Here is a 25,149-nt window from a genome sequence, read left to right on the forward strand (position 1 = left end):
CATGGTGGAGAATACTACTGGAATTTGAAAGCTTTTTAACTGAGAAATCATTTTACACAAAATAAGTGATTTTTTCCATTTTTAGTACAAAACATTGAAGCTGAAGTACATGGCATGGAGTGGATTCACAGTGAAGGCTAAAGAATAGAGTAGTTGGGAAGGCTAAAGAACACTCTGAAAAACACCAAAAACCACGAAAGAGAGAACGATAACGAAAAAGAGCGGCAGCGGCCGCGGCAGCCTACCTACGGCTACCGCTACTACTACCATTGCCAAGTCCATCACCCCCACCCCTCCTCACCCTACATACATTATTAATATTTGCCCCAAACAAATAAGCAAGCAAACAAAACTATTGCCAAGTCCAATTGGTTTCTGTCTTTGTCCTCCTCTAACAACGATATATGCTAACAAACAAGTTAAACCAAACTACTGATAATTCAAGCACAACTCCCCTCCCCTCCTTTCCTCTCCTCTCCTTTAAAACAACTCCTCCCTTTCTGGTTTCTGCCACCCAAACAGCAGAGGATAACAGATTACAGAACTAGCCACCCGTTCCACCACTCCCTTAATCTTACTTAAGATGCTAGCCCCGGCTTTTTCAGTTTTTCTCTTGCTCTCCTCCGTTTACTTGAACTGATTCTGCAGCCGTTGTTGCTCCATTTACTTGTTTTACTACGTATCCATCTTTGCCTTCATCACTAGCCACGGCAGCGACAGCATCAGTAGGCATCTTCCTGATTCCCATCTGTTTTAAAGGATTGATTAAAGTAACGTGGTCTGATTGCTTAGGATACTGGGATTCATCTATAAAAGAAAGTAAAAGAGGGCCAAGGAGACAACAAAAATTGTTTTGAATGCCATCTATACATTCAAAGCAAAACTCACCTGTTCATTCAATAGCTGCTTCTTAGCTTTTCTATCTTGCATAATTTTCTGGCGGGCCTCATAGAACCCAAAATCATCCAGGATGCATGTCTTGCTTGAATTGACCTTGAAAATCTTGAGCATTTCAATACCCTGTTCTAACTTAACCTGTGGCAGAACAAAGCCAACAATTAGCCCTAACATACTCAAAACTGACGTATGAAGAAAAAGACAAAACGGGAAGAGAATATAGCCCAAACAAAACCTCTTGCGTGTCCCTGCTATTAGTAACAGGTTTGCTTTCATTGTTTTCAAGTGTAATGTGCTTCAGCAGACTATTTGGTACGTCCTTCACTATATGCCACTTCACAGGGAAGCAACCAGTCCATTTGTCCTGCTGCCAGTACTCCAAGCTCTTGCTGAAATCAACTGTACCAACCATCTCAGCTAGACCAACAAATTGCCCACTGGCATTGACCTGACAATATACAAGGGAAGAGAGAGGGGGTTGGGGGGGGAGCTTACATAAGCCCAAGCAAACAAAGTCAATAGATCTACTTCAACTCAAGAAATAAATTAAACACTCACAGAGAAGAAAAGAAATATGGGACAACCAACTGCTTGAGCTTCCTTATACGCTGCATCCAGCTTCTTGTTGCCATTGGGTGTGCTAGCCCACACTCCATATTTAATACTTTTATGGACATCATCCTCACTGTAAGATTTAATAATGAAAAACTTTGCATCTGAGTAAGACTCAGGAAAATCTTCTCTGTTGTATTGCTCCTTGTTCGGGATTGCAGACGACTTATCCTCATAATCATTCCCATGCAATGTAATATTTTGGCCCTTCACAGCTAATGTGATAGGTTCGGTACTGTTTTGGTTCTTAAAACCCTTGGTTCTAGGTCCTCTGTTCAATTCATTCAAACCATCCACATTTTCTTTCCCATAGCCAAACAAACTGTTACCACGACCCTTGGGCTTATACTTGCTATCAACACCAAACCACCCACGACCGCTGATCCTGGGATCATAACTGTTAAGCCCAAATCCTGCACTGCTTCTAAAAGTGTTTGCATAATGGCCATATGCTCTGTTGTTTGGATACATCCTATCGGTAAAACCAGTTTGGCTCATTCCAGGTGCTGGTCTAGGGTGGTGCAAGCCCTGTCAATATAAAAGTAAAATGAGTCTTAATGAAACAATCCACTTCAATACCAGAATACTTGAGTGAATTAGTAGAATAAAAATGATCTGTTCCTAGAATAAAACCTTTCATGAAGCACGATGAAAACAGTTTATGCAAAAATTAGAGTTTGACAGCAAAAATTGGAAAAAAAAAATGTAAACAAAAATAATACAGTTCCCGGTTTGATGAAAATTAATTCCTTCATTTTTGTCAAAGGTTTTGAAAAGATGCTAGTTACAAAAGCAATAATTCATCTAGACATGCATACCTGTAGATGTGAAAAGGGTCGTAGATTTTGATTCCTACCAGAAAGAACATTAGTTCCATGCAAAGGTAGTGCATGTTTAGACTTCCCATCAGGGAATACTGAGGCATCTAACCAAGGGCTTGGTAAGTGAGTCACATCAAAGCTATATCTTTGATCCTGGAAACCCGTAGCTGTACCCGGTGGCATGCTTCCTTTTGCATGGGAATTATTGGGACCAAAAGATGAGTTTTGATAGTTTGGTCTTAAAGACTTTGACCCATTTGTTCCATTAACACTTCTGACATTTGCCATGCTACTTTGGTTTGCATCTATTGATTCTACAGGCAAAGGCATTTGGTCAGTTGCAGTAGAAGTTGGAAACCCTGCTTGGGGAGCCTTGGCTTGATTTGAAGTCAACGGCCCACTAGTAGGTGTAGAAGACTGATAATAAGTGGGATATTGATATTGTTGTGCTCCATAAAGCTGGGCATCATGTCCCATGCTGGGAACAGGAGAAGTTGGCAGGTGATATGTGCCATACGGTGCATAACCATACCCAGGATAGACAAGGGACCCATTATCCCCATAAACACCCTGCAAAACTACAAATCCATCAGATTATGTATATATTCAAAACAATGCTGAATTTCTTAACCGCATACACAATGTCCTATATTTGTACAAAGGAATGCACACTATTTGATATTACTAGAGCATAAATGAATCTTCAACATACACCAGTAGTTAAAAACATTAAAACACAAATAAACAATAGAACATAACAAACAGTTGGATATGTCCCAACAAAAATTATTTTACTGATGAAGAATAAAGTCTGATTTTTAATTGCAAAACTGAAGGCATAAAAACAATCTAAGATTTACTTGTCATTTGATTATTCCATATGCTGTCCACATTGTGTTAAGGTTGAGAAAATCAAGTTTCCACATGGCATACAAGTAGGGGATCATAGAAGTGGGTTGAGAAGAAGTAAAACTGTAGTGAAGAAGAATTTTTCAATTCACACTTTAGGTGTGCAAAGAAAGAGGAAATAATAAATATAGTAAACAGAATTGGTTTCTAAAAATAGTATTACAACCAATATATATATATATATATATAGAGAGAGAGAGAGAGAGGTTTTATATTTTCACTTGTTTTAAATCTTCATTTACCATCATCGCATAAAACTTTTCCATATTAAGATGGTGTTGGAACTTTATCTCATTGTTCCAAGCTAGAGGGTTGTGTCAAGAAGAGCATCCATTGTAAAATTGTTACATTGTTCATTTGCATGTATTTGTATTATCGATATGACTTTTAAAAGTCAATTGAAATTATGAATGCCTTGCCACAGACTTGGTTTGGATAAGGTACAATTGGTGATGATAACTTGTTTGAAGACAAGAAAGAAGTAGAGGAACCATGTGCCAGACAGAGGATGCAAGGAAAAAGAACCCTATGTGTTGGAGCATAATTTCAATAGAAACAAAAAGCAAAAAAAAAAAATTGAGAAATGAGAGGATGCCCTAAAGAGAATCAAACACATTCAATATTTAATTAGACAAAGAGAGAAATAAATATAGAGCAAACAAAGTGGTTAATCTACAACTCGATGTAGAGAATTAGATGGACTAGGGAAAGCAACAGATGCGGTATGACTTAATTCCTTTTCCTTAACCTATTTGATTCAATATGGAAACATCATTATCTCTATGACTTAATAACCTGTCACGGCTCTCCCGTGAATTTGGGACGCTCCTAGCCCGGAATGGATTAGGAGATGGTTTCAATCAAACAGAAAAGAACAGAGCGAGGGAGAAAAGAGAGTGAGAGTGAGAGAAGAAAGAGAGAATGAGGAAAGCAAGAGAAGGAAGAAGTAGATTCTGATATTCAATTCAACAATCCTTTTCCCAGCATAGCTTAGGAGAATATAAATGCAACCGGTAGGTGTGGGTGCTGCCACAGCAGATCCCTTCCCCATTCGGTTATAACCACCTTTTGTCCTATTCTACCCCCTCCACGTGAGGAATCTTACAGCCTTGCTAGCTAATACTAATAGTGGAGTTACAGCAGTAAAAAGAACAAAATTACAGCAATAAAGGAATTACATCAGTAAACGAAAAATTAAAAATCTTGCTACTCGAATTAGCTGTCCACATGAGCCTTTCGTGACATAACCTATTTGTTTTAATATGGGTTATTCTTTTGTGGTTTAAATCAAGGGCAAACTGGGTACTTGGGCCCCAATTTAAAAAGCAGCGTAAATTCCAACTGGCATCCCCAAGATTTGGTAAAAAGATAAAACACCGGATTTATCACTTATCAGAAATAATAGACCTCCCTTGATGTTCATGACCATTGCATCACTTTCTCCCCTGCTATGAGAAAGCGACTTTCAATTTTTTTACTAATGCCCACCCTCCCTCTTTCTCTTTCCTCTATAATTACAGAAAAATAAAAAAATTACTAGTGGTGATCAGCCACCACCATTGTTGAAGGAGGAACCAGGATCTAGGCTTTGTAAGAACCCAGTCCAGGTGCCTACCCTCCATGAGAGAGAGAGAGAGAGAGAGAGAGAAAGGGGGGGGGGGGGGAGGAGAGATGAAATCCTATGAGTGATGGGTTTTTTGTATAGCCCATCATCGATGGGGCTTCCTCGTCAATGAAGAGAGAGAGAGAGAGAGAGTCTCCAATCAAATCCAAATGATGGGGTTCTCTGTAAGAACCCCTCAACTAGGGTTCAGACGAATATAGTGCAAGAGAGAAAGGGAGGGAGAAAAGAAGTGCCAAAGAATATGGGATCACGCTATTGTCAGAGATGTCAAACCCTCTCTCAAAATATAGTGCGAGGGTTTGATTCATAGATTTGGATTTCTCTTCGATGGAATCCAATCGCCGTGCAAGGGAGAGGAGGGGGCTTATTTGTACATCTAGTTTCCTCTAAGAGTAATTGCCATGTGAGGGAAAAGAGAAAGAGAGGGAGAGAGAATGAGAGATGAGAGTTTAAAAAGAGGGCATCAATCAACAAAAAAATTAACATCAAGGGAAGTTTTTGTCATTTTTTATATGTCAAGGGTATCGATGTCTTCTTGCCAAACCTCAAGTTGCCAACGTAATTTACCCTAAAAAGCACAACATGAGGGGAATGAGTGGACCCCAATTCGACTCAGAATGCACCACTTAACAAAAGTCAGCTATGATGATCTAATTATCCTGCATGTCTACGCAAACCATAAGTTTATAAGACCATATTGGGATCTTAAACCATGCTTTAAAGTAACATGAATGAGAAAAAAAATATAATGAAGCATAAACTAGTAGGAAATATGACTTACAGGAGGCATCTCAACTCCATCAACATTGGGATACCTAGAGTAGTCATTACCAGACTGATAACCTGAAGGGCAAAAAAGAAAAAAACTAAGAACGAATTTCAAAGCGGGCGTTTAAAGAATCCACAGGAGATAATCTGAATGGTGCACCTCCGTAATAATAGGGAGTAGACGGGTAACCATTGGGGATGTAACACATGTTTGGATCTATAAAATCCTGTGGCGTCAGGGGTCGCTCAAACGGGTTATTAAGACCATTGGCTAAAGTACTGGAGTTAACAGGAGCATATTGAATAGCAGAAGGCTGCAAGAAAACAATTCATCCGTGAACGTTAACCTCAACAAAATTCAATTCAACAAGTAGATAGAAAGGGAGGGGCCAAATTCTAGATAAAACATTATCACAAAGACAAGAAAGTAAACATACAAATACAATTACCTTCTTCTCTGGTTCCGAAACTTCAAGGGTCTTAGTCTGAGAATCTAAAGATAGCTTCTGCAGTAAATCTGCAGCTTCTGTGATTGCACAGGTTAAGGCAAGCAAACACACGTTTGCTAATTAGAAAGAACAACCATGAATTTTAAACATTCGTTACAACCCACTAATTAAGCCTTCTAAACAAATCTGTAAGCAATAAAGCAACAAACTAATATAAATCATGAACAGTTAATTTACCACACAACAACAATTCGCATATAAGCACCTACAAATCCTCAATATTCAATAGCTCAGCAGTTACTCCATTATCAATTAAAAAGTCTCACGACAACATACAGATCTAGAAATCTGTAGACACATGAAACGTAATTAAAATCAATTTTTTGGTACACACACACACACACGGACGAATCCTAGAAAAACCAGCGTAAAACATTTCCCCAGAAATCAACGCATCAAAAACAAAGCAGGGAAAAAGGAAAAGATAAAGATATAAAGAAGAGAGGAGAAGTATGGAAAGGATACGATCAGCTGGAGGAGCAACGCTGGCCATGGCGAAATTTAACGGTAGAGATCTGTATATATATGTGTATGTGTGTGTATAGATAGAAGAAAAGAAAGGCAAAGTAGTAAAACCCTAAACCCAATCAGTATGGCGTCGGCTTGGAGGAGAGGATAGGTAGCCGCCAGGAGGAGGAGGAGGAGCAGGTAGTTCCAGATCGAGAGAGAGAAAGAAAGAGAGAGAAAGACTCTTACGCCTCTTTCTTTTTAGGGGGGTGGGCGGGGGAGGGGCAAGGTGGGGGGAGAGAGAGAGAGAGAGTTCCAAAAGTGAGAAAAGCGGTGATTCATATATCACCACGTCTCCAAAACCCTAATTCATCAGATGATCCACACACGCCCGCATTACACTACAAAAACGCGCATTCAATTCAACGTCACTCACTCCTCTCTCCTCCTCGCCATTTTTGCTTTTGGGCTGTGTGTTGTCCGCTTGATGGGCTGCTTTCAATTCCTGGCCAGCCCACTCTTCTTCTTCCTCTTCTTCTGCTGTTATCTCTCTAGTTTGGACTCTGTCAGCCCGAGTGGGTTTGGGTCCAAATTATTGGACTTCAGAAATTTTATTATAGACTTAAGTTTTTGTAAGGTAAGGTATAGAGAGACTAATCATAATCAAAAAATAATATAAATTATAATTATAATTTTATAACTACTGAATTATGAGACAAACTAAATTTTGAATTTATTTTGCCTGTGATTAGCTTAGTTTACTTTCCAAATTCTCTAACTGGGCGGTGTCTTCTGTTCGGCATGATTATTCAGACTGGATTACATTACTCTTTCTATTTTCTTTTGACACATTCTGTAATGGCCGCTTTCAGTGGGCTGCAATCGTCTGGCAATTCTATCATTCAACCGGGCAAATCCTGTAGTAACTAAGGACCAATTTGCCCAATGAAATGGGCCTTCAAAAAATTTTCTCAAACCTCTGATTGGAATGATTGAGATTCAGGTTAGGATTTTTTTTTTTAAAATTTAGAATATTTAAGAAAAATATTTTGTTTTTGAAAATTTTAGTGAAGATATCTTACAAATAATTTTAACAGTCGGTAGAAATTTAAATTTAAATTTTAATTTAAACGCATTTTTAGAACTTGTCGATTTATGTAGAAAACTTTCCTGAAAATAGGGCATGTTCTCATCTTATAGTTTTATATCCCACGTATGCACTGAAAGAAGTCTCTAATCTACGAAATTACATTTTGTAAACATGGGAGAAACTCTCTCTCTCCCTCTCTCTCTGTTTCTTTTTCTACAAAAAGAAAGTTATTTCCTTAAATTTGTTGTGAAAGGACAAGCTAATTCATGTTGGAGGGGACAAATAAGCCAGATGACATGGACAAGTTAATTCAAATCATTTTCCTAGAAAAATGTAACTGGGTAACCTTAGACTTAACTTTCCTTCCTGGATTAGGTTGAAGCATCCCTTGTTTGCCAGATGAATTCATTATCTGTAGAGATGGATAACAAATAGGCTCCCAAGCCTCCAAAATGCTTCCTTGTTTCTCTTGCTTTATGGAAGCTACATGGCCACGACAATAAACTTTCACTAGGGTTAGCTTGAGAAGAGGGGAGTTTGAAGAGGTGTAAAGACCAAGGACCTAAATTTTCTTACTGAAAAATATTCCATTTACACTTTTTCATGAGCTTATTTAATTCAAGAGAAACCTATATATATGAAGTTTTGTTTTATAAATATAAAGCACATTTTGTCTCTTCTCTTTTCTTTTCTTTTTTTCTTTCCCTCCAAAGAAAGAAATTTATTGCCATATATTCTTAATGCTTTTAGCAGTAGTACCTGCAAAAGGGAAGGTAAGCCGCCACCAAATAAATGACTCCAGCAATTACATGTCTTAGAACCAATTAACCAAAACTGGTTCACTAACACACACACAAAAGATAAGTTTCAAGTCAAAAAGAACTATGAGCATATTCACTTTGAAAACCAGTGGTTCAAAGGGAACCAACCAAAATTTCCTCATACCAAATAGTATTTTTTTCTCTAATCGCGACTGTCATCTATGTTACAGTACTCTTAACAATCGTGTCAACTTCATCCTATTTGAAATTATCAAAACCAACAGAGCTGCCAACCATTTTTTTTTTTTTTAAAAAAGAAAAAACCCTAACCTGAAATACGCACTTCTCTCACAATTTTAGCAGCATCCTCTGGAAAAACAGGATTTATGTAACAGCCAGTTCCCATCTCAAATCCTCCCATCACAGTTAACTGCGGAACTATTTGAATAAACCAATGACCATAAGGTAATTCTGGGAGAGTGTCTTCAAGTGGACACGTGTGAATCATTAAATTGAATGGCGGGTTGTTCAACTGCAAACAAAGCTTCCTGAGCATAAGTTTCAGCAATCCACCAAGATCAGTTGCCTGCAAGATCGCACATCCAATGTGTTTTCAAGTGTCTAAGAAATATCCAGCCTCCCCCAATACAGAATAAATAAGTAGAGATGTTGAACATATAAAGAAATTGAACGCGTTAAACAAGAGAGAGAACCATGAAGATGCATTTGTACCACATGCTAATTGTCCATCAATCATGCTGTCCAAATTTATCCTGGTTTGAGTGTAGGAGGCCATTGTTTTTTTGTCTTCCTCCTTTTTTGGCATAAAACCAGATACTTCTGTCCAAGGCTGTATACAAGCTAAAGTAGTTCCACAGTTTAAGAACCTAACAAGCTCTGTTTTGAACCAACATTAAATGAACTCCACTTAGTTCCTAGTTCAAAGGTTACGGAGCAAAACTAAAATACTAACTTTAAAATGTACTCAAGCTTGATTTATTTAGAAAACAAATTGGAGTCAGGTAAACATTTGCTCAAGTTGAACTCAAGTAGTTTGATTCGTTTTTACAATCCTATTGTCGTCTGACTAAACTGCAGGTTGTTCCAACTGAATCTATTTATTTCCCTTTGGGTTTTTATGTCAATAAGGATGCTTATTTTTTTTACTATTCATAAGGTGTGATATCAGTATCCCACACTAATACATTCTGTATGGCTGATGAAAATCCATCTGCCTGAAGTAAATTACATTAGGGTTCTATTGTTATCAGCATATGAATCAAAAGCATGCAGGTACCAATTCATTATGTATACTTGCTGGAGAGACTTGTCTTTATAGATAAAATTTAGGAGGAACTAAAATAAGGACAATAATTCAAATCCATGAAATTTATGCTCGGATATAAATTGGAACTACTGATCCTATATCCATCAATCCAGCAGAATTTAGTGAAAACTTTCACTCATAACTTTATCCCAATAAGAATGTTTTCTTCACAAGGTCAAATCTAGGGCGTTTCTCTTTTCAGCACTGTTCCTCATAAATACCATCAATATGATTAAAAGAAAAAGGGAAAAAACTTTCTTTGATAGGCCATCTTCTCCTCTAACCCAATATTCTGAAATACAAGAAAGTTAGGTTAGACTAGGGATGCCAATGGGTTGCTCATTTACCCATTTGCATACTTGTTTAAACAAAATTTCTAATAAACCCTATGCCTATATCTCAATTCTTATACTTGTCTTAATTGTAAATGGGTAGTTGGGGACCCACTGGGAGACCCATTGTCATCCCTAGGTTAGACTCGTTAAATACCTATCAAGATAACATTATACCAACAAAACATGAATAATATACTGGTGGATATGTAAACAGCAGCTGAATTCATCAACTTTATTACAAATATTTTTAGTACCACTCAATCAAAAAGCTGCCCTTTCAGCATAATCAACATCTGAATTCAATATTTACATGTATCAATTATAATTAAGATATATTCCATCCTAATTCTCTGTGGTTTGAGCCATTTTTGGCAGATCCCTTGCGGTTTATTTTTAGTATTTTAGGTCCCTAAGTTTTTTTTTTTTTTTTTTTCATTTTTGGGTCAAAACAACACCCTTCTATTAGTAAAAAATGTGTATCTTGCAAAATGTGGTTTAAGAAAAATATACAAATCATAGACAAAATACTAAAACTATACCATCGGGTGTCTGCAGAATGACCCTAACCATAGAGGGTCTGGGTGAAATTTACCCTTAAAATTACAAACTTCAAAAAACAATTGTTCATGATGCTCCCATCATATGGAGTCAAATGCTCTCTCCACCCCTTCCTCACGTTGTGTTTAGCAGCATTAGAGCTGCTTTAATTATCAACAATACTTGTTTCTTGATCTTTCTAGCAACTTTACTTTCCTTCAAGACAATATTCAGCATAATCTTGGCCTCAAAAGAAATACATTTCTGAATGGCGTAAAACCCATACCTATCTGAGTCCTACACTAAAGATAATCATTAAAAGTTAGCTAATAGAACAGGGGGCTAAAAAACAAAGTCTAATCATCCATTTGATAGTTGTCTTGACAAGGAAGAGAGGTATATTAGTAAAATAATGAGAGAAACAGAAGTAAGAAGAATAGAAAATTACCTTCTGGTTGTCTATTTTATGGAAATGAGAGGAATGATCCAAGGGAATAATCCATATCTCAAAAGGAAATGTAGCAGCAAAAGGGACTATCGAAATGAAATGGGTTGATTTGTCAATTATAAGGTCGTCTGACCGAGCCTCACAAATACTACACTTCCTTGTCTGATCAAAATATGCCTTCATACAGTCAAGGCGGACAGAAGCCGATGGAGGAACAACAGGAAGTGCCATTATCTGACTGTGTGAATGACTCATTGATGCCCCAGCAGAGGCACCATGGTTTTTAAACACCTATAAATCACAAAAAAGCAATGTCAATTACGAAGAGAGAGAGAGATTAATATAACATAAGAACATGAAAGCTAAATTTTGAAATTAAAAAATTACGACATGCCATAACAACAAGATAGATCAAGAATCCAAGTTGAACCTATATAATTTTTTCATGTGCAAATGTGCCTGTGCATGTTTCCAAATCTATACAGGGTCAAGCATTTTCTAGGGACCAAACTGCATCATGTTCCAACACTGAGGAATTAGTATCAGCAATCTTCCAATCAACAAAATCATATGTATTATTTCCCAAGAAGAAGTAAATGAACAGGATAATTTTCATTCCATAACAAAATTCTAAATGATGATCACTACAAGTCAATCATTGACTTTACAACTTAAAGACACCATTCTTTTATCATAACTTATATAACACAGACACTCAAAATCAAATTAACTTTGGGCTTGGAAGTCATATTTCTTAACACTTCGCCAGTATACTATCAGTTTGATCAGTCTCAAACATATCATCCTTTGTCAGTGTATACCACTACACACCCACCTAAAAAGGATGAGATCCAAATAATTTTTTTAGGCCCCATATAAGTAATTAATATTAACCTGGAATTCCAGTATATTACTGTGAAGTTATGATGAAAAGTTTGACTTGCAAGCCTGATTGTATTTTGATAGAATAAAAAATTACAGTAGCTTCAATCAAAAATTTATTGCAAAATAAAATCAAAAATTTGTTAGAAGAATTCAAACTTGTAAAATAAAATCAAAATTTTGTTACAGTAGCTACAATCAGTATATTTCAGTGCTTTGGGTTCATACTTTAGCAACAAGGACAAATTTATTGCAAAATAAAATCAAAAAATTGCAATCCTGAAACCGAAGAATTCAAACCAAAGTTGTGAGAAGAAGTAGCTCCAATCGGCGGCAACAAACCTGAACGTATTTGATGGAGTCGTGAGATAGAAGCTGTTGAATTCTCTTCTTGTAAGCCAGCAAGACAACCCCGACATCGACCGGGTCGAGATCGGACAAGTGAACCGAGTGAACCGGGGACTCGATCACAACGTCGTGAAAGCCAAACCCACTGAGGGCGACGCCGCCGGAAATGGGGCTAGGATTAGGGTTTTGAAGGGAAGAAGGATCAATGTCCCTGCTGAGAGCAGGATAAAGGTTTTGGATGACCCGGATTCTCCAATCGGAGGTTGAATCGGGCGGGAATCGGAAGATTTCGGGCGCACACTCGTGCTCGTGACCCAAGCAAAAGGGGCATTCTAATTGGTTGTTGTTGTTGTTGTTGGATTTGGATTTGAAATCGGAGGGACGGCGGGATCTCGCCGGAGAGAATATCACCCACCGGTTGTTCACGTTGTCCTTCCTCATTTCCGGCCTCCGATTTTCTGATCCCATCTTTCTTCCAGCTTTTCCCTTCCACTCAGCTCCGATGCACCTAAACCCTACGCCAAGTCCGACGTTGAACTTAATCAATCAACATTCAACACCATGCCATTTCGGGGGGTGTTTAGCTCAATCCCACCAGGCCTTTCATTGTAAGCATGAAATTTGTATTAAAAAAATAATTAATTAAATTATTTAAAATTAAATTTCAGATAAAATGTCAATTAAAATGTTTAATTGACTTAATTTTTTATCTATAAATTTTAATATTTTTTTAATTTTTGGTGTTTGATTGTCATTAAATTTTAAAGAATTATCAAAAAAATAAATTAAATATACATACATAAAATATTCAAAAAAATCAAATATACATACACTCAGTAAAAGGATGAAAGAGCTGTCATCACTGGTCATCGCTGCCATCATCGTCGTCATTGGTCGTTATTGTCGTCATCTTTGTTCACTCCTTGGTTGCTCACCATCGCTTTTGTTCGCTACCTCTCACTCACCCTCTCATTTGCTCATCTTCTTTCTCGCTCAGTCCGTTGCTCCCATCATTGGTCGTTGTTGCCATCGTTGTTCACTTCTTGCCTTGCTCATCATTACTCTCGCTCACCTGCTTATTCGCTTGCCCTTTTTCTCACTCAATCCATTGTTATCTCTCATTCCTCACGATTGCCAACTACGTTTCCCCTCTTTTTCACGACCGTCGACTACTCTTATTTTCCTTTACGCTTTCTCTCAGGTTCGTAAGTCTTCAATGATTTGTAGAGAGGGGATGAACACATGGGCTTTCTGATTCCTTGAAAATTTGTTCCACCCCCTTCCTCCCCCAATAATTTATTTTCCAAAAGTAAAAATAGATCGTGATCAAAAGTTATAATTTAATTTACCTATCAAATTTAAGCAATCAAATACTTTAAAAGTTATAATTTGGCTGAAAAATAACCATTTTACATAAAAACAAAATTTGTCCAATCAAACAAGCCCTAAATGCTATATAATTTATTTAGATATATGTTTGTTAAAAATTAAAAAATTCAAATGTTACTAAATTTAAATATTGTTTTAACAATATTTTAGAAAAACTCTCTTAGTTTTTTCTCAAAACACTGTTATGAATTTATTTTGTTGATCAAGTAATTTATGATTTTATTCTCAAACAATAATCATATTTTCAACATTATCCCTCTCCTTCATCCTTTTACCCTCATCTCTATCATTGCCTCCATTCGTGTCTTTCATCAGTGTCTTTGACTTCATCTCTTTCATGGCAACAGTCACAGCCTCTAGCCTCATCCCCATCATCATCATCGTGCCCTTTGTCCGTCACCTCTTTCATCTTTGTTTGTTGTCGTCACTTCCATTGTCGCATCCTCTATCTATATATATATATATTTAACATACATATTTAACAATTTTATAAATTAAATTTAAATTTTACATAAAATATTATATTGATATATATTTTAATAATGATATATAATTGATTAACATTTAATGGTAAAAATTTTATTAGTTAAATATCAATTTATAATTTTTTTTATTAAAAATTAGTATTTTTGTGAATTTAATTTGTATCATTCAACAACATATATTGTTAAGTTTTGATAATTTATTAGATTTTTTAAGCCAAACATATAACTATATAAATGACAGTTTAAAGCATATTTATTTAAATACGTTATCAACTTCAGAACTAATCAGTTTTAAAACTTTACAATTTACATCACTTTTAAGTAGAAATATTTAAAAACGATTAGCCAAACAGCCTCTTCATTCGGATAGTAGATTATTTATAATTATAATGAAGTTGGTCCAACTCGATTATAAATGAATAGGGTGAAGACATAAATGTACCCTTGTACTTTAAATAAAAAGAGTCTTATGGCACCCTAAACTTTTAAAACGTTTCATTAGACATCTCTATTTTTAAAAAATAAAACTATTAAATATCTTTTAATTATTATTAAATTAAATTCACTTTTGTATTTTACCAAAAACGTCCCGTGGTATCCGAATTTGCTCAAAAAGTGTTTAATAGTTTCACTTGTTAATTTATTTTTTTAAAAAAATTAGGGTGTGATAGGACTTTTTTTTTTTTGGTCAAATACATGAATACATTTAATTTAATACAAATTAAAAAGGTTTAATAGTTCTATTTTTTCAAATAGAAGTGTCTAATTGAACGTTTTGAAAATTTGAAATGCCACAAAATATTTTCACTTAACTATGTAGATGCATTTAATCCTTTGCCCTAAATGAATATGGCAAATTTGGATCTAATAAACCTGTAAATCAATTACTTCGATTATAAACTCATTCTAATTTTGTCTTGAAGTTTTGCTTTAAACTCAAACACAAACAAATGTTCAAACGTCTATTTCGAGTTCTTTAAAATTAAAGTATAACCTTAGACTCACCTAATTTCGTATTAAACTCAAAACACAAGCAAGTTTTAGGCCATTTAGTATTGTTGTGGTATATTGTGTTGTAATTATTATATTATATTATTATTAAAAAAATATCAATGAAGTAATATTTACGAATTGAGTATGCATGAATGAGTCTTTATCAATATCAAAATTAAATAATAATCGTTTAGTTACTATTTATTGTTGTCTTATAAATATGTACACCAATTAAAAAAATACTAATATATTAAATAATTAACTATATAATGAAAAGTGACATAATTATAAAAAGAATATAATTTTTAATAAATATAAATTTCGTTAAATTTATTCTGCTTTTGACAAAAAAAAAAGAAAATAAAAATAGGAGTCCATATGGTTATGGTTGTTTAAAAATAAGTTAACTTTGTTGGATGGAGCTAATTGTTTTTCGAAAAAAATTACACTTTGCTAACCGGCCTTTGAGAGAGCTTCCCCATGGCTTCCAGAGCCCCCGCAAGACAGATACATGTTTGCTGGAACTCTTTCACACATTCAATCGAACATATGGTATGCACACTCAAAAATTATGTTGAATGCATCGAATAGGCTGCCATGACACATCTCAACTGTTTTATGCAAGGAGGAGAAGGCCTTGGTTTTTACCTCAAACAACAACCAAAAACAAGTGGGTGGGGTACTCGATCGAAACTTTTCCTCTAATCTCTGTCCTTCCTGAAGACTCCCTTTCCTTCCTTTGGCTCAGAAATGCAGTCTGGGAGTACCCTAATTTGGCTCATCGTATAACCTATCAAACCTCAACCAAAGTTCACTAAATTGGGCACTCTAGAATATGCACTTTGCAGGATACGACATATCCAAAATGGGGGCAAAAATTGAGTCATTTTTAGTAGCCTAAAATTGCCCTCAAAGTCCGCTCCTCACCTCGATCGTCACTGTTCTCCAACACTTGGAAAATTTCCAACCTGGATGGATAGTCGATAGGTAAGTCAACTCTTGGTCGACTGTTGGAACTAACAAGTCATACCCCTTCTCTGTTTATTTGTCCAGCACATACTACTAGGATGGAACCCTGGGTGTTACAGTGTTTGTCACAGATCAGACTATTATGTACAGATTCTGGTGGGTTGAAGAAAAAAAGGGAAAGAAAATTGCATTAGATTGCATGGAATAGGTTCTGCAAAACAATGGAGCAAGGGGGTCTGTGGTTTAGGAGGAGGTTCAATTCAATGATTTGGAAGCAAACTCCGACTAGTAGATAAATTCTGGAAAAAGGAGGTTGTAAAAGCTTGGAAGAAGGGGAATTCTGTTAGAATCTGGAGTGATCCATAGGCTTGTGGACTTGAGCAGTTCAAGCCTATCAGAGAACTTGAAAGAGGCTTTTGACTTGAATTTAGTGGCTATAATTATTAAAGTTTATATCCCTATGATAGGAAAGATTCTTGGATGTGGGTTGATGATGCAGCCGTGTAGGAAATGGCTAAGGGCTTTAATACTAAGTCATCTTTCTTCATGCAACTAGAGCTTGAGAAAATGCAGCATGGCACCTTGAACGTATAGGAATGGTAATAACTGTGGTCAGTTAAAATGCATGAGAGTTGAGGGTTTAAAGTTGATGCCTTGGAGGGTGGTTTTCAATCAATTCCCACAACGCTAGAATTGGTAGAGGTTCCATTTGGAAGATCTGAGCTGCATTTTCTGTAAGCAAGGGTTGAATCATCACTGCATGTTTTTGTATACTTCCACATGGCCAGGCTATCTGGTTCGCATCGTGAGGGATGCAAAGAGAGAGATGGCTAGTTGCAGATATACATGGTTCTTTGATTCTTAATCCACAAAGATTATGCGGTGATAAAAGTACACATAAAGGAAGCATCTCAATACTTTTAGCAGCATATTTGAAAAGACTTGGAAATGGAGGAACAGAATGCAGCTGAGCGCAGACGAGGTGAACATCTCGGAGCTGTTTGAAGAGGTCAAAAATGGGTTGGGAAGAGCATAAATGGGCCGCAGAAAAAGGCAAAGATAGGGCTCGAAATAAGAATCTAAACTTGAGTAATATGCAGTGGGCAAAGCCTGATTTAGGATACCTGAAGGTGAACTTCATGCAACATTCAGTAAAGGGAGTCTGTGTGCACGAGTAATTGCTAGAAATAATGCAGGAGAGGAGAGGTAATCCTAGCAAGGACCTAGAATTCCAGGGCAGTATTTGTCCTGGAAGCAGATTTCACCTTTGAAGCCTGAGGTGAAGAAATGATTTAAGTTTTTTTCCTAATCAGATTCACTGGTTTTAGTTCAGGGTGTCGGGAATGTTAACAGAGAACCTCACTGGACAGGTAAAGCTCCTACAAAGGATTTGCAGCAACAACTTCTACGGGGAAAAAAGGGTGGTATCTAAGCTTTGCTGCTAGGAAAAGGAACACAGCTCATGCACCTGCTTCCAAGGGGTCATGCAGAAGAATTTCAGGTGCCCTGGAAGGCGAAAGTCCTGGAAGCTAGCAAAGAGGAGGAGCTTACAGGTGTGTACGGCCAGCAGTCCCTTCGTGAGTGTGATCATCTCTCAGTTGATTCTTTGTTTTTGATTTCAGGTGCCCGCTTGTTTGTAGTGGCTTTGAGGTATGGCAGAGTGTTTCTGGTGCTCTGTTCATGGAAGGTACTTGTCATTAACTAAAATAATTTATGACTAAGAAGATAATGAAACTAAACTAAAATAATGCTAAAGAGTTTAAAGACACAAAAACCTGCAATTTGGGAACAGAAGAATTGTCCAGGGAAACATGTTCAAATACAAAAGGCAAAAAAAGGAAAAAAAAAGGACATACAAAAAGTAAAATAAATGGAAATAAGAAAACCAGTAAATGAAAGTTGAACCAAGTTAGTAGAATCACAAAAAAGACACAATAACTTTCAAAGTAGACAAAAATCAACGCAAAGCATTAAGGACTATCTGGTTGACTCGGTGCAAGAAATATGAAATTAGGAAATAAGGTTAGAAAACCATTTCTCATAACACATCCATGTTCAAACAAATTTATATAAAGAGCATCCCAAGGCTCTCTGCTGTGTGAGGGTCATACTTGTACTGTACACAGCCTTCCCCGTGCTTTTTAGCTCCTTTATAATATCTGTATCATGGTAAGGTGGCTAAATGCAAGGGGTTCTAAATGATATATGTATATGTATATAGATATATATATAATGATGAAAATTAAATTCTTAAGCGAAGTATATTGTGTTAGTGATTGGTCTACACAAATTGTAGGACAAAAGTTTAAAAAGTATTCGACCAAAAATGTAAAGCTAATAGGCTGTTAAGGTGAACTCTTGGAACTGCCAAAACCGCCGCGCGCGCCCGGGGGTGGGGTGGGGGCGGGGCGGCATTGTGAGTTCGCAATGTTTTGTGGAGTTTTAGAACAACAAGGCACAGGCAGAAAAATGCTGATTTACGGATTCAGTAGATGAGAAGAATAACAAAGAATAAGCGGGAAGTTAGCTTATAGGATTATACAAAGTTAACAGTCCAAAATTTTCTGCTTTATTGTACTGGTTGCCTAGCTGGAAGCCTGGAACCTCAGCTGAACTAGGAGCCAACTAGTTTATGTTGGGGATTGTTTTACACGTCATATGCTTGTAATTGCTAACTGGTTCTGAACCTAATTTTCTTTTGTTTTTCTCATTTACACGAAATATCATATAAAATTCCACCAACTTAAATCTTAAGTGAAGTAGTTATCAAGGAATCACAATAGTCCATATCTCTGTCTTTCTACTTTTATCGAAATTTTCATCTTTTTTTTTTTTGTTTTGTGAAATTGGCCATGATTTTCCCCGTAAGGTCTTATTCAGGAATATAACAGACTTTTAATAAAGAAATGTAAGATTCTATTCTCTCAGTTATGAACGGGTGTCAGCTAGACTATACCCCATAAAGAAGTTTAACCAATGAGAATGGAAACACCTTTTGGGGATTCGGATGAGAGGAATGCTTCAATGAAAGATGGGTTTATGATCCTTTTTGTATTCCATAACATGAGACTATAATCAAACATGTATTCATTGTTGTAATTTTAATGAAAACACTTGCTATCAAGGTTTTGTCCATATGACTCCTTACTTATTCTATTTTTCGTATGATAAAAAGACTAAGTGATCTACTTACTTGAACATGGGCCACGTTGTCCACCACTCAATTTTTTTGCTCTTTTTGTGTTATTGAACAGGTTTCAGCCAACAAAACCAACTGGGCAGTTCCCATTTTCCAGCATTGTTTCTCGCACAAGCAAGATGCCAAGGAGAAAGGACACCACTTTGCAGCCTCTTGGCATCTTCCACAGGTTCTTGAACTTCATCATGAATAGCCTCAAGTGTGTGACCACGTCTTATCATGGATCAAATGAAGTGCCTATTGAAGATTCAACAACAAACACTGATCAGGATCGGAAGCCAGTTGGAGGCAAAAGTGTGCACCAAGAACATTGGCAAAGGCCAAAGGACTATGAAAGTTCTGAAATTATGGTTGAGTTCCGGCATGGTAATAGGTTAGAGCAAATGATTCCTATCCATACTCCAAACGAAGATAGTCCTCATACTAAACTGCACAAGGGTCTAGAAACAATGAATGGAATCGAGGAGAAAGAGAAAAGCAAGGAAGACACAACTATGAAATTGGGAGCAGCAGTAGAGGGGCAAGAAAAGCAGCCCCAGAAAAGGCCTATTATGTCTAATATAAATGAAAGAGCGGCTGCATTCATTCTTCAGAAAAGAGAAGCTCTGAGACGAACTACCAGCCTTGACTACTCCTAGACTCGGTCTACATGGTGGAAAAGAGCTTCACATTGAAAGGTGATGCAACCATTGACAATATTGGCAGGCTTATTCTGAGCCTGCCTGCGTGGTAATTCATAATCTCTATATATCCCTTTACATTTGCGATTTGCCCAAATGTTCATAACAAAACTGTAATATTGTAGGGTTGTACCCAATACATATATATGTGTGTTTGTTACCTTTGTGCGAAAAAAGAGTTACAGTCTACAGATGCTTGAAAGAAAGCCGTACTAGCAGTCTCCAGATTGGTAAAAACCATGTTTTCCTTTGGCTCATGATATAAGTTCAGGGTTCTAATGACCTCTGAGATTGAATATTTTTCTCATTTAAATTCCCTTGAGGGCCAGCTGTCTGGATTTGCCATGTTACATGTAGCAGGAGCAGCATCTTATATGCCCCAGGCAGCCTCTTTGGTCCCCCTTCTTTCCCATATTCAGATTTTTAGTTTTTGTGAACATGCACTTGGCATACCTCTCTGTTCTAATGAGAGTCAACTAGCCAAGAAGAAGTGGCTGTGTTGGACCAGCAGTATCAGGTTTAGCAGAGAATTCTGCCCTGGCAGGGCGCCACTTCAGTAATCTCTTCCAGTTTTTCAGAATTTAGCTCATTTCAGTTAATACGTCTTAAAACACACACAAGACCAACTACCCAATCCAGGGACAGATTACTCAAAACGATTTTAACTTGGTATAGGAATAGGAATATATAGGACCATGCCCAAACCCTCCAAATTCACATTTCACATTCTGGGCTTTGTTTTCCCCGCCATTTTTAAGGATTTTTCATTTTCATAGGGACCGAACGCATGGATTCTTCTCACTCTGCATCAAAATATAACCATGTGTCATTTGAGTTGGGGCATCATCATTTCAAGTGTAAGGGTCCCAACTAGATTTAACAAATTTTCATATAGCAATTAGCAAGTAACTAACCATATGCATTTTGTGCTCCCATTTTACTCAGATCAAAACAACCACCTATAAGAAAAATCAAGGCCCAACAATTCAATGAATTCATCACACTTGTCACCAGCTGTTAGTCTGATCCAGTCAACTGCTGTGCATCTTCCCCTTATTGATCGTAACGTACATGAGGCCCCCAAAATCAAGCCCATTAGACAATCTGGTGCCACAGCCGCAGGGACCCCAAAAATTGTGGGTCTGCTAAATGTTCAAATAGTAACTTACCATTTTAGACAATCGACTGTTAAATCACTGCTTGCTAGTTGCTGGGGTCATTCCAGAATTTCTAAAACTTCAACAATCAAACAACAATCTCGTGTTGGGGTTTGACTATTGATACCCATTTTCTTCTTTTGTTTTCACTTTGGCCCCCATTTAGTAGACCTTTCAATTTTACTTTCCATTTTCTTGCTTTCAATTTTTTTTTACCTATTTTCATTTTTAAAAATTTAAATACTTTAAAAGAATGATAAAAACTATAATAAAATAAAATTATAATGTTACCCTTCACTTTCAAAATAAATAAATCTTTTTTCTCTCTTCTCCTTGAGCACTTGTCTTAGTTAAGGTTGAAAGAATATATAAATTAAATAATAAATAATAATTTTAATATATTTTAACTCAAACAAAACTATTTTTATTAATTAAATCAAATCAAACTAAATAAAATCATCATTTTATGTCTAACATCAATGTAAAAGTAAGAAGAGATAGAAAGAGATGGGAAATGAAAGAATAAGTAAGGAAATAGAGAGAGGCGTATGAATGGTTTAAAAATAGGAATAAAATAGTTAATTTTTATGTTTTATTAAGAGTAAATTATTATTTCTTCTCGATGAAATTTGTGATCATATTTTTATATTTTAGAAACACATCTATTACCCTTTTACATTTCAATTCCGTTAATATATGTTAGTAAATCGTTGACTTGACAGATGAGTACAAAATAAATTATTTATAATTTCAAAAATATTTTTCCTTTCAATAGAACAACAAAAAAAAAGTTGTAAAAAGATTAAAATATATATATATATATTAATAAGATTTAAATTTTATACAACTTATTTTAAACTCCTTTAATATATTTAAAATTTAAAATTTTATTTAAACTAACTTATTTTATTTAAAATTGTGTCTAAACAAATTAAAAAGTAAACTACAATCATTAGAAAAAATTTATTATAATTTTTTATTTTTTTACACATCAGTTACTCCTCTAATATATATATGCATAAATTTGAAAACATAAACTTAAAAAAAAAAATATCTACAGGTAAACTTTACACATAAATATTTAATTTTATGAAGGAAAATAGATAAAATGGAATAAATATTTTTTTCTTAACTAGAAAAATATAGAAAAAAAAGAAATTGATAAGAAATAGTAAATATGATATTAATTATAAGAAATTTACTTAAATATATATATATTTTGGTTACTACTGTATATAATTAATTTATTTTGATAAAAAAATATAAAATACTATAATAAATGACGATGTAATAAATTTAAACATCTTATATATATATATATATATATGTAATTATTATACAATTCATATAAAATTGTATGAGTCATATATATTTTGTTAATAAGGATGAGTAATATGATTTTTTTTTCTTAATTTTTGTTGAAAAATAGTGATTGAAATGTAGGAAAGTAATAAGGTGTGTTTTCAAAATACATAGATGTGATCATGAATTTTAACTAATTTTAAGAGCAAATAGTAATTTATCCTTATATATTTTGTTAATAAGGATAAACAATATAATTTTTTCTTAATTTTTATTAAAAGATATTTTCAAAATATAGGAGTTGTTTCTTTCGTGTTTCAATTTTCAATTTTAAGTTTTAAATTTATTTTTAGTTTTATGTTTTGAGTGTCTATTTTGAGATTGCTGAAAACGTATTTTTTTTTTGTCAATAACGTTTTTTGCATTTTAAAAATTTTAAATATATTTGTGATGAAAAAAATTAAAATGACTTTTTGTTATTTTAATTTTTTATATATATATTTTAAATTTTAAAAATATAAAAATAAACACATTTTTATTGTTTCAGAAAGCTAAAAACGACATAAAAACAGTAAAGAAAACGTGGCCTAAAAATTTGATTACAAATTTCACCTTATTTCATAAAAAAATAGTAATTATCCTTTGATTACAAATTTCACCTTATTTCATAAAAAAATAGTAATTATCCTTTTTATTAAAAACAAGAGAGATTTATACTATTTTTAAAAATGTATGGCTACTCATATTTTAAAAATGCATGGGTGCTCAATGCAATATAAACAAACTCATAGGTGAAATCTATTCTACATTTTAACTTTACAAGGGTACTTTCGTCATTTTAGTTGTAAAGCTTAAACCCTAAACCCTGATGCGTGGGGACTGCGGACCCTTTTTATCTTTCCCTATACCGCTCTGCGCTGTACGCTTAATCGAGGATGCGACCCCCGAGAGGCCGTGGCGGTGGATTCAGGGGCGGTAGGGACGGCGGCCGCGGCGGTCGAGGCGGTCGCTTCGGTGGCGGAGGTGGCCGTGGCGGTGGCGGCCGCTTCGGTGGCGGCCGCGACGATTTCAACCAACCCCCCGATGAAGTAGTCGGTCTGTTCTTTCTTCTCCTATGTATTTGTCAATTTATTTGTTCTCTTATATGCTTGAGTTGCGGATATGGTTTGATTTCCGGTGTGTCTGTTTCGCATACGTAGAGGTTTCGACGTTTCTTCATGCTTGCGAGGGCGATGCGGTGACTAGGCTCACTAACGAGAAAGTGCCATTCTTCAATGCTCCAATTTATCTGCAGAACAAGAGTCAGATTGGCAAAGTTGATGAAATCTTTGGTCCCATCAATGAATCCGTTAGTCCATTTCTTGTCATGTTTTTGCTATTCATACATATCTGTGTACAATTTGCGTTTTTAGCTTTGAAAGGAGACATGATCTATTGTGTATTTTGTTGTTGTTAGTACTTTTCGATTAAGATGATGGAAGGCATCGTAGCAACTTCGTATTCAGCTGGTGATAAGTTCTACATCGATCCGGCTAAGCTTTTGCCACTGTCGAGATTTCTTCCACAGCCGAAGTATGTTTATCTATGTCTTCAAGTTGTATCCTTGTTTCTTCCTTGCTTGTGGAAGAGTTTTCTATTAGTGGAATAATCAGACTAGTCACAACAGCATCATTAGAATGTGCATATCGAATTGACTGTTTTTCATTTAGTTGATCTATAACCTCATAAATCCCATTGTCTGGAATGTCCTTTTGAACTACATGCTGGGGGTACAATAGATATTTATTCAGCAAAAAGAAAAAGAAAATTGTGGTTAGTATCATAAGATGAACTTTCCAGTTTTCCTAGGTAAATGGTTCGTTCTTGAACCTCAATAGAAAAGCTAATCTGGTCAAGAACTTATTTTATAATTTTTTGATTAGTGTGATTTGTTTGTGAGGGAGAGTTTATAATGAAGTTTTAGTTTAGTATTTTGTTTCATAACTTTGTGAAATGTAAGAGTGTATGTTAGACCTAAATCACATCATCTTTTAATTTAGCATTTTGTAATGCCTTTTATTTTGCATTACTTGCACTTGAATTTATACTACTGCTACTACTGTTAGATTCTGGATGCGAGATGTTACCTCTTTTTCTGCCATTGAAGGAGATTGGTTGTGTTTGGTTGTAGAATAAGAAACATTTGCTATTATTGGATAGTCACATGTACAATGGATTGGAGGCCGTTATAATGTTTTGATTAGTTGCAGAGATAGCTTTTGCATAACTTTTCCTTAGGATAAGTGTTCTTTGAACCATATTGTTGCATTGTTGTTTCAGGGGACAGGGACAAGCTTTTAGAGGTGGGGGCCGTGGTGGTGGCAGAGGCGGTGGAAGAGGTGGTGGCTTCCGTGGAGGTGGTGGCTTCCGTGGGAGGGGCGCCCCAAGGGGTGGTAGAGGTGGCCCTCGTGGTGGTGGACGCGGTGGGGGTTTTAGAGGCAGAGGGAGATGGTAGGATCACATTGTGTACTTCTATCTTATTATCCATTTACATTCAGTGGTTATTTGGGATACTTTTTGAAGCTAATTCAAATGTTGCTTTGGTGTATGAACATTTGGTTGGTGGGATTTGATATTTTATGTGCTCATTTGATCGCACCATCGTGATTCCACTGCACATC

At 35.8% G+C, this 25,149-nt stretch overlaps 4 protein-coding genes across 8 annotated transcripts; 2 read left to right on the forward strand and 2 right to left on the reverse strand.

Moving 5' to 3' along the window:
• Nucleotides 1-335: 335 nt before the first annotated feature.
• On the reverse strand, nt 336-6,874 carry LOC127789973 (YTH domain-containing protein ECT4-like). Its single transcript, XM_052319122.1, has 9 exons — nt 6,606-6,874; nt 6,081-6,157; nt 5,792-5,945; nt 5,645-5,706; nt 2,328-2,900; nt 1,456-2,037; nt 1,133-1,345; nt 889-1,035; nt 336-748 (listed from the first exon to the last, which is right to left on the reverse strand). Exons 1-9 carry the CDS (start codon nt 6,631-6,633, stop codon nt 602-604), a joined length of 1,983 nt encoding a protein of 660 aa, XP_052175082.1. The 5' UTR covers nt 6,634-6,874; the 3' UTR covers nt 336-601.
• A 1,696-nt stretch (nt 6,875-8,570) lies between these two features.
• LOC127789503 (ADP-glucose phosphorylase) lies at nt 8,571-12,915 on the reverse strand. 3 transcript variants are annotated; one of them, XM_052318376.1, is made up of 3 exons: nt 12,310-12,913; nt 11,086-11,376; nt 8,571-9,024 (listed from the first exon to the last, which is right to left on the reverse strand). In XM_052318376.1, the coding sequence occupies exons 1-3, from the start codon at nt 12,781-12,783 to the stop codon at nt 8,764-8,766; spliced, it is 1,026 nt and encodes a 341-aa protein (XP_052174336.1). In that variant the 5' UTR covers nt 12,784-12,913; the 3' UTR covers nt 8,571-8,763. The 3 variants fall into 3 exon arrangements, with proteins under 3 accessions (XP_052174336.1, XP_052174337.1, XP_052174338.1); XM_052318377.1 differs by lacking the exon at nt 8,571-9,024 and adding an exon at nt 9,357-10,934 and having other exon boundaries at nt 12,310-12,915; XM_052318378.1 differs by lacking the exon at nt 8,571-9,024 and adding an exon at nt 9,357-10,939 and having other exon boundaries at nt 12,310-12,914.
• Nucleotides 12,916-15,616: 2,701 nt separating this feature from the next.
• On the forward strand, nt 15,617-20,192 carry LOC127789624 (uncharacterized). 3 transcript variants are annotated; one of them, XM_052318561.1, is made up of 4 exons: nt 15,617-17,430; nt 17,522-17,704; nt 17,774-17,838; nt 19,406-20,192. In XM_052318561.1, exons 2-4 carry the CDS (start codon nt 17,614-17,616, stop codon nt 19,541-19,543), a joined length of 294 nt encoding a protein of 97 aa, XP_052174521.1. In that variant the 5' UTR covers nt 15,617-17,430; nt 17,522-17,613; the 3' UTR covers nt 19,544-20,192. The 3 variants fall into 3 exon arrangements, 2 of the variants coding, with proteins under 2 accessions (XP_052174521.1, XP_052174520.1); XR_008020624.1 differs by lacking the exon at nt 17,774-17,838 and having other exon boundaries at nt 15,617-17,728; XM_052318560.1 differs by lacking the exons at nt 15,617-17,430; nt 17,522-17,704; nt 17,774-17,838 and adding an exon at nt 19,068-19,276.
• Nucleotides 20,193-23,375: 3,183 nt separating this feature from the next.
• LOC127790562 (putative H/ACA ribonucleoprotein complex subunit 1-like protein 1) lies at nt 23,376-25,126 on the forward strand. The gene is made up of 4 exons (XM_052320132.1): nt 23,376-23,584; nt 23,689-23,837; nt 23,946-24,061; nt 24,809-25,126. Exons 1-4 carry the CDS (start codon nt 23,425-23,427, stop codon nt 24,981-24,983), a joined length of 600 nt encoding a protein of 199 aa, XP_052176092.1. The 5' UTR covers nt 23,376-23,424; the 3' UTR covers nt 24,984-25,126.
• Nucleotides 25,127-25,149: the final 23 nt, after the last annotated feature.

Source organism: Diospyros lotus, chromosome 14 (genome assembly GCF_014633365.1).
Source record: "Diospyros lotus cultivar Yz01 chromosome 14, ASM1463336v1, whole genome shotgun sequence".
NCBI classification, from domain to species: domain Eukaryota; kingdom Viridiplantae; phylum Streptophyta; class Magnoliopsida; order Ericales; family Ebenaceae; genus Diospyros; species Diospyros lotus.

Excerpts from the sequence above, each read along its gene's own strand:
- LOC127790562 (XM_052320132.1), top strand. The coding sequence starts at position 23,425 with ATGCGACCCCCGAGAGGCCGTGGCGGTGGATTCAGGGGCGGTAGGGAC. Across the intron at positions 23,585-23,688 it reads ACCCCCCGATGAAGTAGTCG|AGGTTTCGACGTTTCTTCAT; the intron begins GTCTGTTCTTTC and ends TCGCATACGTAG. Across the intron at positions 23,838-23,945 it reads TTGGTCCCATCAATGAATCC|TACTTTTCGATTAAGATGAT; the intron begins GTTAGTCCATTT and ends TGTTGTTGTTAG.
- LOC127789973 (XM_052319122.1), bottom strand. The coding sequence starts at position 6,633 with ATGGCCAGCGTTGCTCCTCCAGCTGATC. Across the intron at positions 6,158-6,605 it reads CGTTGCTCCTCCAGCTGATC|AAGCTGCAGATTTACTGCAG; the intron begins GTATCCTTTCCA and ends GTGCAATCACAG. Across the intron at positions 2,038-2,327 it reads GACCCTTTTCACATCTACAG|GGCTTGCACCACCCTAGACC; the intron begins GTATGCATGTCT and ends TTATATTGACAG.
- LOC127789624 (XM_052318560.1), top strand. The coding sequence starts at position 19,470 with ATGCCAAGGAGAAAGGACACCACTTTGCAGCCTCTTGGCATCTTCCAC.
- LOC127789503 (XM_052318376.1), bottom strand. The coding sequence starts at position 12,783 with ATGGGATCAGAAAATCGGAGGCCGGAAATGAGGAAGGACAACGTGAAC. Across the intron at positions 11,377-12,309 it reads ACTCCATCAAATACGTTCAG|GTGTTTAAAAACCATGGTGC; the intron begins GTTTGTTGCCGC and ends TGTGATTTATAG. Across the intron at positions 9,025-11,085 it reads ATAAAATAGACAACCAGAAG|GCAACTGATCTTGGTGGATT; the intron begins GTAATTTTCTAT and ends GCGATCTTGCAG.